The sequence below is a fragment of the Schistocerca nitens genome, chromosome 9 (assembly GCF_023898315.1).
Source record: "Schistocerca nitens isolate TAMUIC-IGC-003100 chromosome 9, iqSchNite1.1, whole genome shotgun sequence".
Lineage (NCBI taxonomy): Eukaryota > Metazoa > Arthropoda > Insecta > Orthoptera > Acrididae > Schistocerca > Schistocerca nitens.
This window is the reverse complement of record NC_064622.1, coordinates 448,104,639-448,119,365: the sequence shown is the minus strand read 5'-3', so window position 1 is coordinate 448,119,365 and position 14,727 is coordinate 448,104,639. Positions and strand designations below refer to the sequence as shown.

General features: G+C 35.9%; 1 protein-coding gene across 1 annotated transcript in view; it reads right to left on the bottom strand.

Annotated features, from left to right (window-relative positions):
- The window catches only part of LOC126203596 (synaptotagmin-5-like), a 273,387-nt gene that overhangs the window by 35,199 nt on the left and 223,461 nt on the right, over nucleotides 1-14,727 (bottom strand). The window contains exons 5-6 of the mRNA XM_049937959.1: nucleotides 5,717-5,848; nucleotides 1,506-1,706 (exon numbers count right to left, since the gene is read on the bottom strand). Coding sequence (XP_049793916.1) covers nucleotides 1,506-1,706; nucleotides 5,717-5,848 — 333 coding nt within the window. The remainder of the gene's footprint in view (nucleotides 1-1,505; nucleotides 1,707-5,716; nucleotides 5,849-14,727) is intronic.

Here is a 14,727-nt window from a genome sequence, read left to right as displayed (position 1 = left end):
TGGACTACTCTGGCTCACTGCATTTTTCTCCCAGGACTGCCAATTGGTCCAGGTCTTTCAGTTAGTAGCTGGGGTGGCTGCCGGATGCCGATGTGGGCCACAAAGGTCAGCAGTTGTTTATGATGGATGATGGAGAACAGCTGACCTGTCATGCCCACACCCTCTTGGGACGTCACTGCCACTGCCTTCTGGTCAGCTAGGTGACAGGGCTGGGGACATTGTTCCAGGTGCAGGCTCCCACTGGGAATGGCATGCTTCCCTGTTGCCTCCTCCTACGCTGCCCCTCATTGCTGGCAGACCTGAGCCCTAGTGAGGCTCACAGCTGCACCTGCCAATGCAGAACTCATCCCCCACCTCCATCCCCTCCCACCCCCCCTCCACTGATAGAGGTGGCCTAGCCTCCACTGCTGCTGGTGACCCACACATTGCTCCAGCCTCCATGCCACTCTGCCCTTGTGGTGGAGCCAGCAGTGTCAGAGTTGTTCCTTCAGTGGTTGATCTGCTGAAGGATTCTCTGGTAGCCTCTTCGGTTCTGCACAGGAGGTCACTGACAAGGTCAGGCTATTTTCAGTCCTACATGCCCTTTTCCTTTTCAGGGGAGAGATATTAAGTATTCCTTCCAGCAGATATTGTGGTGGAGGCAGATGAACTGGCATCGGTAGCACAGCAAAATAATGCAGGGACCTGACATGGAGGGCCCATGCAGCCCGTAGTATGGGCAGACCCTTTGAGGTTTGAGGTGTTTAGTTGCAAGCAGTAATAAGCTGGGAGAACCAGTCCTTATGTTGTGTTCAACTATCATCATTATGTATGTAGCTCATAATACTATATAAGTGACTTTCTATGTAAGAAGAGATACAGGCAACTGATAATATGAGTAAATGATGTAATCTCATGGACAGACTGCAAGTTTGTCTCTTCATAACAAATACCTTGCAGTTTGACATCAGCAAGCAGCACTCTCGGAAAAGTCATAGTAACACCAGGAATGATTTTGAGAAGAAACCATAAAGGGAAAATGAATATGAGAGAAAAGCTTTGGGAAAATTTTGCTTTCTATCAGTTAACCAACTGTCCTCCTTTCTCAGACATTAATGGTTAGTGCAAGACAAGCCTTTTTTTAAGTTACACTGAAATTCATAATACCTACAATCAATTACAGGATAATTCGACTGTGAAGTTATTTCATTATTTTTTACTCCATATAGGAGTAAAAAAATAATGAAATAAAAAATAATGAAATAACAGCATGTGAGCAAATGAAGAAAAAATCTAAAAGAAATATTTTTTGCTTATACTGAAGGATTTGTTCCATAATTCACAAGAAAATTCAGTGGAAATTGCTGGAAACTTCAGCTATGATACAGATCATAACCTACCTCTGGCCCTTTCTGAATATGAGCCCATTACCTTTGTAGTTTGCTTAAGCTTAAGGTCCAACAATTCAAGATAAATTGTATTTTGTTAAGTTTTAAGTGCACGAGTTTAATGAATTATTAGCTTACCTTCACCTCAGATTTTTTTGCCTCCACAGTGAAAGTTTGGTCAAAGTGTGGATTAAATGAATGCCTAAGAGTTCTTGTTCGGAAAGTGTGGAGTGGTGGCCCTGCACGGCGATGTAGTGGCCAGCCAGAACGAACTATAACCATCACTACATATGGTTCCAGCCCACCAATGTAGTCTCTTGGTGGCAATCTCTGCACCTCCTATAAATAATTACAAAATGAGATATATCTTTAATTAAGAAAGGAATTTATTTATTTATTTATTTAATCATATGGCTAGGGCCCCCCATCAAGCGGACCGTTCGCCGGGTGATGGTCTTTCAATTTGAAGCCACTTCGGCGACCTGCAGTCAATGAGGATGATAGGATGATGATGAGGACAACACAACACCCAGCCTCTGGGCGGAGAAAATTCTCTGACCCAGCTGGGAATCAAACCCAGGCCCAGAGGATTGACAATCCGTCACACTGACCATTCAGCTCCTGGGGGCAGACAAGAAAGGAATAGTAGGGATAGAATAACTGGTAGAGTTTTGCATGTTGATGCAAATTTTTTTCCCAAAAAAACTGCTTACTCACTTCATATACTTAATTGTATGTACATTTGTATTCAGAAATCAACTAAAAGCATCTGTTAGTAATTATCCTTTCTATAACCTATTTCAGTACCTGGATTATATGACTACCAGTCCATGTTATTAACATTAAATTCTAATGTTTTCTACCACTGTGAGTTTTATGGACAAAGCACTAGCCCCAATGTAACAATGATGGAAGGAGAAATCTGCTGTGGCCTTACTGAAAGCAGCATTCATATAAAGTCATCAAAGGAAACCACAGGATACATGTATAAGGATTTAAATTAAGAAGTTTGACCACATCCCAGCTAAATAAGAAAGCAGAGCTTTGAGTAATGTCCTGTTTACCTTCACGAAATATGTAGTGGTAGATAAAATGTAACCAAATACTATTACCAGAAAGATGGGGCTGTTTTGAAATTGCATCTTTCTTGCTACTTAACATGTTTAATTTCATCCATTGTAGAACATATAGATCACAACAAATATCCTTTTCTTAATAACAAAACCAGGCAATCATTATTAATTTTAAGTCTTACCGAAGAAACGCAGACATTCTTAAATAGCTTCTTCTTTCTGCTGATTTACTTCTCAATGCATTCATCATGTTTTTTTTTAGTGTATTTTTCTTAATGTTTGAAAGAAGTATGGTTGCAATGATTAATGCAGTTTTCCAGGTTTGTGATTACATTTGAAAATGCATTGAAACTAGTAATGAACCGTTTTAAAATTTTATTGTTTTAGGAACTGTGGCTTCATGACTGTTTGTGGTGTCAAATCAACATTTTAGTATTCATCATCATTTTTCAAAATGCAGTCTGCAGAAGTCAATGCATGAATGAATAAATTAGTAGTGTAGAAAGTATCCAGCAAAGGATACTTTTTCATGAAAAACACTGGGAAAAAAATTAGAAATATGCCTTTGACACTGCAGATATTAATGTTAAATAAGGGCAACGTAAAACACAGAAGGAAAGAAACTGAGTGCAAGTTTAAGCTCAGATAGTTGAAAATTAGTATCTCACGTTTTCTTAAATTTAAGCCTCCATCCCTATTGATTAAATTACCCAACTTTTCAATGAATACCATAGTCTTTAGTGCACTGTCCCAGAAGTTTGTCACCTTCACCACAGCAATGTTACCTTTGAACTTCTAGGCCTTCTCTGTAGTGAGACTGTGCAGTACTTGTGTTGTATGAACATGTGTATGCCACAGTTTAATAAGCACCCACACTTTGCACATAAGAGAGCAAAATACAATTTCAGTTGAAGCTTACCCTCTATTTTGAGTGATGGCATATACAATGTTGAGCACTTATTAGAATTTTGGCTCATTTCTCATATACTACCTAAGTTGTTGGAAACAAAACAATAGCATGTCCCTTAAACTGTAGTCAACACATATCAAAATACTGAATTTTGTAGCTATTTTGTATTTTTAAATGGCTTTCTTGTACATCATCCTTTTTGAACAATTTTTTCTGTTGTATAATAACAACATTTTTTGATAAATTTATTTATCTATGTAACAGATTTGTACAACATTTTAAAAGTTAATGTCTAAGTGTTATTGACTACAATGTCATGTGCTCTCAGCATAAATAACAACTAACTACAACTTGTTTTTCAGTAACAGATGAGTTTTTGTAGTGTCAGCAGAAGCTCAACATAACAGATTTTTCTATTTGAGGAGTGGGTCAAACTGAAATTTTTGTTATGAGTATGTCAATGGGTTTATGCCATTGGACTTTATGTCTTATAAAGAACAACATTTTTCTGTTTATTTGGAAGCTCTGACTAATGCACAGAGAGTAAATATTTCTGTGATGCCTTTGTTTATAGAAAATTGATTATCTCTATTCTTGCAAAATATTAAATAAAATGTGTCTGATAAGGTAAAATGCATTTATAGGAACTTGTCACGCACTGAGATCAGCGATATAAACCTGTTCATTATATCTTCAAATGCAGATAAAATGACACTTAATTTTAACAATGCTATTTTTCAAGGGATATTAGTTATTAAAATACCTATTGCCTATACCAAGGGTAATACATGAATTTCAATACAATCATTGTAATATGAATTTCCCTACAGTATTCTAACAATGTCTTTAAGCGAACAAAGGAAAATCTGCAATCTACAATGAAGAACTAAACAAAAATAAATTTGTACTTTATATCTAAGTAAGTAAACTTCTTTTGAAAGTTTAATTCATTAACCACCTCTTCCGTAACCCACTAAGATTTTGAAACATGGTATTGAATATCTTGTAAATGTAGGGTAAGACAGTATCAATATGACAGACTGTATACTAATTACAATGAGATGGGGACTCCGCATTAAATACTGGAAACTGGTGATTCATAAAAAAAGTTTGTTGTGCCTCTTTAAAGTGCACTTCCCATCAGTATGCCTTTTGTTACCTAAAGTTTGCAATTCCAAGTTGAATTACTAAAGGAATCAATTAAAATAAGCTTTACATGGCATTTAAATAATAATATTCTATTAAAAATTTCACTAGTATTTCGCCATAATAACTTCAACACTCAGCAAGTTCAACTAAAGGCTTCAAATACTGGTACAGCAATAGTACACATCTTCTTCTAAATCTAGAGCTGTACCTAAAATTTTGTTAAATTCTTTCTTTTATTCTTTATCTGACTGTTACTCACTAAACTGGGACAGTCAATCATCAGTGTTCCCATTACCACATTGGGAGAAGGAAAGTTTTACATACAAGTTAATTATAGTGATTTAAATCAGGATAAGAAGACACAGTGAATGATCCATATTGAGATTGAGGCTGACGCAACCAAACAGTATTTTGCTTATTTCAGATTAAGCTTGCAAATGTTTGCAGTCAATGTAGTGAAGTGAGTTGGCACAAGAGCAAGAAGAAAACATCTACAGATAAATACAAAAACAGCTCTGGTTTGGCTATATGAACATGTTCTAATCCATGAGGACAGCACCAGAAACCCTTTGATAACCATCCAAGTGTTCTTTGAGTATGTGACAAATGACCCGCTTTCCTTATGAAAATGAACAATAAATTAACTGCAAACTATACATATGCCATACTGTGTAACTATTTTATTATTGTTTCATCTACGTATTGTTAATTATCTGTTTGATTATTTATTTGTCATTCAGTCAACTACATAGTTCATTTATCGTGTGCTTGATCTGTTAGGAAACTATTTATTGTTATTGACATTTGCATAAATATGTATTGTATCCACCTACGATTATTATATTGTATTTGATGCCATTTGTCCAAGTTTATATTATTATTATTACTGTTGATATTATTTTGTATTACACTAACGACACCAATCGCATGTAAATATGCTCAAAGGTAGAATAAAACATTTATCAACCTTATCTCTCAGAAATATGGCTGGCCCATATTCATCAGCATATGATTTGCAACAGTGTTGGTGGCACCATTACTGCAGCGACAAATTGCCATAAAATGTAGTCTATGCATGCATATCTTTCCATGGCTGTGTCAGACCATTAGCTCTACTTTTTTCTATCTGTTATTGCCATTTCTACATTGATATAATGAATTCTAAGACAGCAAGCAACTGTAATATTAAAGTTTCGGCATCCTTTCAGCAACTTTACCTTTATGCAGATTGTAAGTTTGCCTGTTCCACCATCCTCAGCTGATAAGTATTGTAATATCAGTTTTATCTGTGGACTATTCAGATCTGTTGCACTGCCATTTGATTCCTTGCTGGTAATTGTTGAAACACTCTGCAACAATATTTTTCATAATATATTATTTGTAAATTTTGAGTCAATAGGAACGTAAGTGCTATGTAATTGTTCAAACATTTGCAAGTTTTCATGCCATATTACTTAAATTCACCAAAACAGTCCTCTATCTACTATGAATAAAACTCATAGCACATAACTAACAGAAGAATCTGAAAACTTTATTTATGACTTACCATACTCTCATAGATGATATAACAGTTATTCTGCAGTATTATTGCTTTTGAAAGAGGCATAAAGTAAACATTTACAATGCAGTCTTAATTGCAGTATATGGTATTACAATAACAGGAGATATCATGTATAAAGATATTTGGCAACATCTCCTTCTATTTGAACCCTACACATCTTGCATATGGGTATTGACCTCAAACTGGGAAAATAGCTAAAACAATAGTCAAGAATTCTCCTCAATCACTTCATTTGCACATTGATAATTTGCTAGTACAAGTGAAAAAGACAAAGTATTCTTAGAATGTGCTGCAGTATAATATCCATTGCCTTACAGTGAATTGTATGGTAACTTCCATTCTTTAATGATTGTATTACACAAGCAAGAAGTCATAATTTCTCAAACAGCATGCAGCAATTTGCTTTTTATTACTTTTCAGTTTTTGATAACGTTAATGTCACCTGCAAGAATAAATTCATTATCTAGTTCTTAATGATATCATGTAATGAAGTTGCAATGCAACCATTCAGAATTGTATTTTTAGCAGATTTACCAGGAAAGTATAATAGAACCCAATGTGATAACTCACACAATACCTAAACAGTTCTCTTTTACAGGCACAATGAGTGAGAACAAAGTTGGAGGATATAAGACTAGAGTATCAGCATTGCATTTTGTTGCTGACGTAAAAGTTTACAGCATCACTTGCTCTTGCATTGCATCCTGCCTGGCGACTGTTTGCATGGTGAATGATGGGAAGCAAACATGAGTAATGACAAGTTATACACTTAGACAAAATGGCAGAAACAAGGAGAAAATAGTGTTCAACAAATGTCATCACAATGATGAGTGCATGAAGTTACTTAGCAGCATAATGGAAAATGTTGTCTAGAATGCTGCCATACAAAACAGAAAATTCCATAAAATTTAAATCGTACTCTTAGGTTCCTGAATAATCACAGCCTCAAAAATTGGGACTTTTGAAAATAACCCAAAAAGCTTTCAAAAGGATCGTTGGGATCAGTCTGTTGCCACAGTCATATTCAGTGGCTTCACCAGCTCACATCCAAACTGTAACATTTCAGCCTAAACTATACTTTGGGCTAAGCTACATTTCAGTCTGTTACTAAAACCAGTTTTCTTACATTCACATTTATTGTTTTCATCAATTCACAAATAACCTGCAACATTTCAACCTAAACTAGACCTCAGGCTACACTACAGATCAGTCCATTACCACAGCCAGTTTTCCTCCAGCCACATTCATTGGGTTGATCATATAAAAAAAGTAACTAATTTTATAGTTCATAAGAGCTAGATTAATAACAGTCATTTTTATTTTTTTATTTTTATTTGGTATGCGTATTCCATAGATCCGTACATGCGAGTGATTCGCCTGGATGTGGAATGTGTCAATACAATTGTACAAATACAATTAATGCTACAGAATAGTAATATAATACAATGATATAGATATTATAAGTATCTCATTTACAAACTGTCATTAAACTAGTATAGCAATTCTCAATATAACATTATAACATTAACACTATGACATTAACATAATATTGTATCATCCATCTAATAACTAAGAGACTAAATACATCTATTATTAAGGGAGGGCATTACTTCTGGAAAATAATTCATCTAACGAGTACAGTGGATGGTCGAGCAGGTATTTTTTTAACATACCTTTGAACAGCGTTTCATTTTGTATTGTGCATTTAATATAATTAGGCAATGCATTAAAAGTCTTTATAGCAGCATACTTTACTCCCTTCTGTACAAGTGTTAAATTTTTTAGTTCAACATGTAGATCATCTTTACCTCTAGTATTGTAGTTATGATATGAACAATTGGTTTCATACTGAGCATAGTCTTTATTAACTACATTCATCAGAGAGTATATGTACTGACATGTTGTGGTCAGAATACCTAACTGTGGAAAAAGTTTTCTACATGAGGTTCGTGGAGGAACCCCACACATGATTCTGACTGCTCTCTTCTGAGCAGTGAAGATTTTTTTTTGAGGCTGGTGAATTACCCCAGAATATTATTCCGTAACTCATTAATGAGTGGAAGTACCCAAAGTAAGATGATTTTAAAATGTTGATGTCCCCAAAATGAGTAATTATTCTTAGAGCAAAAGTTGCTGATGAAAGCCTTTTTAGAGTAAGGGACACATGCTGTTCCCAGTTGAGCCTACTGTCAATGTGAACCCCCAGGAATTTAGTGGATTGCACCTGTTCTAGTTCCTGGTTGTCATGGGCAATTACTATATTTTCTAGAGTTTTATTTTTTGTGTGGAACTGTATAAAATTAGTTTTTTTAATATTAACTGAAAGAGAATTAATTGAAAACCAAGCTGTAACTTCTCTGAGTATATCATTAACATCAGTCTCCAGATCAGCAGTAGACTTACCATCTACGACAATGCTTGTATCATCAGCAAACATTGTGAATTCACAACTTTTACTAATGGACAGAGGTAAATCATTAACATATATTAAAAACAGCAAGGGTCCAAGGACAGATCCCTGGGGAACTCCATGCTGAATTTTGCCCCATTCAGAATCCACTAGATTAGGAGATCCTTTGTTGCAGCCATTTAGAACCACCTTTTGTTTCCTGTCTTCAAGATATGATTTTAGCCAGTTACCCATAGGCCCTTTGATTCCGTAATGAAAGGCCTTCTCCAAGAGTATCTTGTGGTTTACACAATCAAAGGCCTTGGAAATGTCACAGAAGACACCAACTGGTGACTTCTTACTATTAATAGACTCCAAGACATCATTTGTGAGTGAATATATGGCACGCTCTGTGGAAACGCCTTTTTGAAAACCAAACTGTCTATGGTTAATAATATTAAGTTTATCTAGATGTGCCACAATCCTGTTATACACTGCCTTTTCAAGAACCTTTGAAAATGTTGTTAAGAGAGAGACAGGACGATAATTTTTTACATCTGTAGCATCGCCAGACTTGAAAAGAGGTCTCACAATGGCATATTTCATTCTCTCTGGAACAACTCCCTCATAAAGAGACGTGTTGCAAATGTGAGCAAGTACTACACTTACATCATTACTGCAGGCCTTCAACAGTTTATTAGAGATGTTATCTATACCTGAAGATCCTTTACTTTTCAATGAGTGAATTATTTTTTTAATTTCATTAACAGTTATGGGTGTTACATTTATATCATTAAAACATTGTGGGAGGTTAAGTTTCAGAATATCTAAAGCTTCCCCAAGGGCACCATTGCAACCTATTTGAGAGGTGACACTTAGAAAGTGGTTGTTAAATGTGTCTGCCATCTGTTTACTATCAGTTATTTCCAAATCATTAATTTTTAGGACAGCTGTTTTTTCATTGTCAGATGGTGCAGTACCTGTTTCCCTCTTTATTACATTCCAAATCGTTCTGATTTTATTGTTTGAACAGTTAATTTCAGATTGCATGCACATACTTTTAGATTTTTTAATGACTTTATTTAAGATTTTGCAGTATGTCCTATAATATTTCATCTGCAGGGGATTATTGGATTGTCTAGATATTATATAAAGTTCCCTTTTTCTCTGGCATGATATTTTTATGCCCTTGGTGAGCCATGGTTTTTTGCTTGATTGCCTGTTCTGTAGTCTACAGACCCTTTTTGGAAAGACATGTTCAAATATACCTGATAATTCATCAGTAAATAAATTATATTTTGTATTAACATCATTTGCAAGATAAACATACCTCCAGTCAGTCTCCCAAATGCATAATTTGAATTTTTGGATATTTTCCTCATTCATGTTTCTAATGGTTTTCCACTGTGCACTAGCTTTGTTCTGATTTGTATTAAAGTTGTCAATTGTGAGTATTTGCCCATCATGATCAGAGAGACCATTTATGACTTTTTCAACTTTGATGTGATTAGTTTTACTCATATCTACAAAGATATTGTCTATTAGAGTGCTGGAAGTGGCAGTAGTTCTTGTGGGAAAACTGACAGTGGAGACAAGGTTGTAGGTATGCATTAAATTTGCAAACTCTGTCTTAGAAGATGAGCTTTCTAGGAAATCTATATTAAAATCTCCAGTCACTATAATGTCCCTATTTTTTCTTGTTAGATACAATAGCACAGAATCTAATTGTTTCATGAATACTTTAAAATTACCAGATGGAGCCCTGTATACTGCTACGATTGCCAGTTTCTTGTTAGCTTCTACTATTTCTGTGACACATGCCTCAAAGTCTTTCTCTACACAATATTTCTCTACATCTATTGTATTAAAAGACAGGCTGTTTTTCACATAAATAACTGCCCCACCTTTGCACATATGCTTTCTACAAAATGAGGTAGCTAAAACATAGTTTGGTATATTGAGCATTTCGATGCCAAAAGTGATATGGTGTTCTGTCAGACAGAGAATATGAGCACAATTTGCGCCTGTTGGTTCATCAATATTTACAATAAATTGGTCTAACTTACAGAGCAGGCTTTGTATATTTTGGTGAAAAATTTTGAGCTTATTTTTAATTACATGATTGGTTGTGGTGCTGCCATTGTTGGGACTGAGTTTTATTTCTTTTGACATACCAGTATTACAGGAACAGTTTTCTGCAGGGAGGAGGGAGCTGTTGTGCTGGTAACACCCACATTTGTTGTTATTAACTACATTACTTACATTCTGATTGGAACCTTCCCCCTTCTGCCCCAGTACCATAAAAAATCCCCATTTGCAGCTGAGGACTTTCTTGATCTCAGGCACATCCTATGTGGAGCAGCTGCAGACACTAGTGTGCTCCTTTCTGCCATAGAGGGCGGATCTCCTGTTGGTGAGGTTTCTACACTGTCAGCTTGTACACTTGATCCTGTGGGGGTTGGTGTTGCTGTTGTAGTTGCGTAGTATGTAGCTGCATCTGCTGAAGCTGCTTTGGAAACTTCTGCCCTAGTTGAATCATTTATCTCAGCTGTTTTTGAAGAAAGTGGAGATTCTAGTGCTGGACCTGTTGTCAGTGATTCAGTTTCATTTTCTTGTTGGAAATTTTCAGTTGCTGTGTTTGGTGGTGGAAGTGGTATGGTCGTGCTATTCTTGTCCTTAACTGCCTTCACTGCATTAAGGATTTCTCGACTAATGAATGATTTACCGAGTTTATTTCTGTGAAGCCCATGCCTTGTAAAATGACTTCTCTCTGCGGATGGTACGTCCACATATGTGGCATTTGGGAGGCTTCGGCAGATTTTCTCAAATTTCCTATTAGTAACTGTGATTTCTTTGTTGACACAGGATTCTTCTATAAGATCATGTCTTTGTGGGATACTGGCAATGAAGAAGTTAACATCTGTAATTTTCTGTAATGTACTTCTTAGAGCTCTTGTGGCGAGTTTGCCCTCGTTCCTATAAACATCATTAGCACCTCCTATTATTAGACAGTTGCTTCCCAGCTTCAAAGAATGTTCACAGTCTTTTAAAACTTCGCGCAAAGGGGCACCCGGTTTCGTTATTCCACTAACCTTGAATATAGTTTGCATGTTACACAAAATGTCGGCTATGCCCTTTCCATGACTGTCTGAAAGTATGAAAATATCTTCTTTTTTCTTCTTACCTGTATTGGTAGATATCTTGTTTGCGCGATAAGTATGTTCCATGTATTTTCTGGTATTTTCTTTCTTGTTATTACAGGACTTCGTAGGCCTACTGAAATGATTTGTGGTCGCTGCATTTGATGAAAGTACTTCCTTTCTTTGGCTCTTTTCACATATTTCATATTCATCACACGTTAAAAATTCAAACTTATTTGCTTGTGGGAGACGAAAGTTGTTTTCGTTACGATTAACACGACAAAACTTTTTAGGCCTAATAAAGTTACCGTTTTGTTCGTTTACAACCGTTTCACTACCCTTTGAATGGTCTATCACTTCTTCCAGCTTCTGTACACTATCTATCACTGATTCAAGCTTCTCTACATATAGTTTAGCTAACATAAGATCATATTTTAATGAAGATGTCGTGCATTCTTCTTCGCATTCCGTTTGTAAACACACGATATAACGATAGTTACAGTGCACATTTCCACAGTCACAGGTCATGTTTTTTTCCCCTAAGACATTTAAACATTGACGATGGATCCATTTCTGTGACCACGAACATAATTTAACACCATATTTCACCTTCTTACTGCATTTTACACACACTCAAGCTATTCACATTAAAGACAAAAGTAATCAGTTTGCATCCTCTGCTGAAACAAGTTGTTAGATTCAGCATTTATCACTGGTTACTGTATACTATCACCCAATTGGTTACAGTGAATGGAAATTAATTGCCAACTGCAGCATGCAGTGGGAGAGCCGTCTACACCATAAGTGCACTTTAACTTTTCGGCAACGCACAGTAGCTGGATTCAGCTGGCAAAGAACACTGGCTGTCCTGCACATCATTCTTCCTTTAATAAAATAAAGTATCAAAATAAGATGTGGTTTATTTGCCACAGTATACAAGAAATTCAAATCCACTGAGATAGAAACTAAAGCTGCATGTGAAATTGTTTGGACAAGACTCGCTATCAATGGTGGGCATAAAAGTGTAACTCGATCTTGCTATCAACCATCAGACTCATTCCAAAATGTAGCTGTAAACTACAGAAAAAACTAATTTCACCAGTACTAATGTTCAACAATCATACTTTCATTATTGGGGGATATTTTAATCATCCAACAAATGATTGGAAAAAAAAGTTTTGTAAGAAGAGACAAACAATATTTAAGTTGCAAAAAAAGGGCCATACGAATCATAACTACAAGTAGCAATAGATCCCACTGCACGGAGTTATTAAAATCTTTGGGTATATTGACAGATCCATGTGAATACATTTTGCAGACAGTAAAATACATAAAAAAAAAATACATTGACCAGTTCCCGATAAACAGTTCCATACATGCAGAGAGACAACACTTACACCTCTACAGCAAAAACAAATAAAAACTCAAAATAGCATGTTATATAATGGAATTAAGCTGTACAACAATCTTCCAAAAGGGATCAAAGACACAAGCGAAATAGATAACTTCAGGAAGTCACAGAAAAAAATCTCTCTTGGAAAAGTGTTTTTATACTGTCAAGGATTATTTGGAATGATGTAAATATATATATATATGTAAAAATTATCAACTGTGTTAGTAAGTGGTTTAACAATGTATCTTTATGTTACAATATTCATGAATTCTGATTGTGATAACTATAAATTTGTGTACCTATTGTATATACTTATGTTGACAACATACATACAATCCTGGTTGTCTACAGATAGGTAAATAAATAAATAAAAGTGGTGGGTAAGACAAGACATCCTGTGAAATAATACAAAATGCACTCTCTGAAAACTACCTAGAGCGGATAGTACAGCAGCGCATTCATGATAGAAATATATTAATCCTAATGGCTACAAGAGGGCCTGACATGTTTAGAATGTCCTCACTGAAATTGGATTCAGTGAACATGAAGTAGGTTTAGCAACAATTATTACTAACGTACAAAGGGCTGCTAAAACAAATAGGAAGATTTATGTTTTCAGTAAGTGGGATAAAGGCAAAGTCATGTCTTATGTCAAAGAGCAGCTCAAAACATTTATTCTGGGCAGGAGCATGGAGAGCAACAATAGCACAAGTTTAAAGGAATAATTGACCATGCAATAAACAGATATGTAACTGGTAGATCACGTCATGATGAGAGGCATGGTAATCTGTCTTTGTAAAGAAACTTCTAAAGAAACAGACTACTGTATAATAGATGTAAAACAAAGCATAAGGCTTTGGATAGAGAGAAGCCAGATAAAATGCATTTGATTGTCTAGAGAGTTCTATGTGAAGCCTTCAATGACTGCTGTGGCAGAATATTGATGAAAGATCTCTTGTAAAACCCAAGAAATTCTGGTCATATGTAAAGGCTATCAGAGGCACCAATGTTACATGTTGGGACACTCATTAATGACTGAACTGAAAGGGAAACTGAAGCAAAAACAGATATGTTAAATTCCATTTTCAAATGGTTCTTTACTCTGGAAGATACAGAAATGTTGCTCTAATTAACTTCTTGCACCACTGCAAAGATCAATGACATAGGTGTTAGTGCAGTGGTGTTGTTGTTGTTGTTGTGGTCTTCAGTCCTGAGACTGGTTTGATGCAGCTCTCCATGCTACTCTATCCTGCGCAAGCTTCTTCATCTCCCAGTACCTACTGCAACCTACATCCTTCTGAATCTGCTTAGTGTATGCATCTCTTGGTCTCCCCCTACGATTTTTACCCTCCATGCTGCCCTCCAATACTAAATTGGTGATCCCTTGATGCCTCAGAACATGTCCTACCAACCGATCCCTTCTTCTGGTCAAGTTGTGCCACAAACTCCTCTTCTCCCCAATCCTGTTCAGTACCTCCTCATTAGTTATGTGATCTACCCATCTAATCTTCAGCATTCTTCTGTAGCACCACATTTCGAAAGCTTCTATTCTCTTCTTGTCCAAACTATTTATCGTCCATGTTTCACTTCCAGTGCAGTGGTACTGAGAAAAATTGAAACCACTAAAATGAAACCCTGTCAGATACCATATAGAATTTAAGGCTAAGTTAGCTCAAAATTCAACTATAATATATCATACATCCCTTCAACAAAAACATGAACTCCATGATTGGAAGAAAGCACAC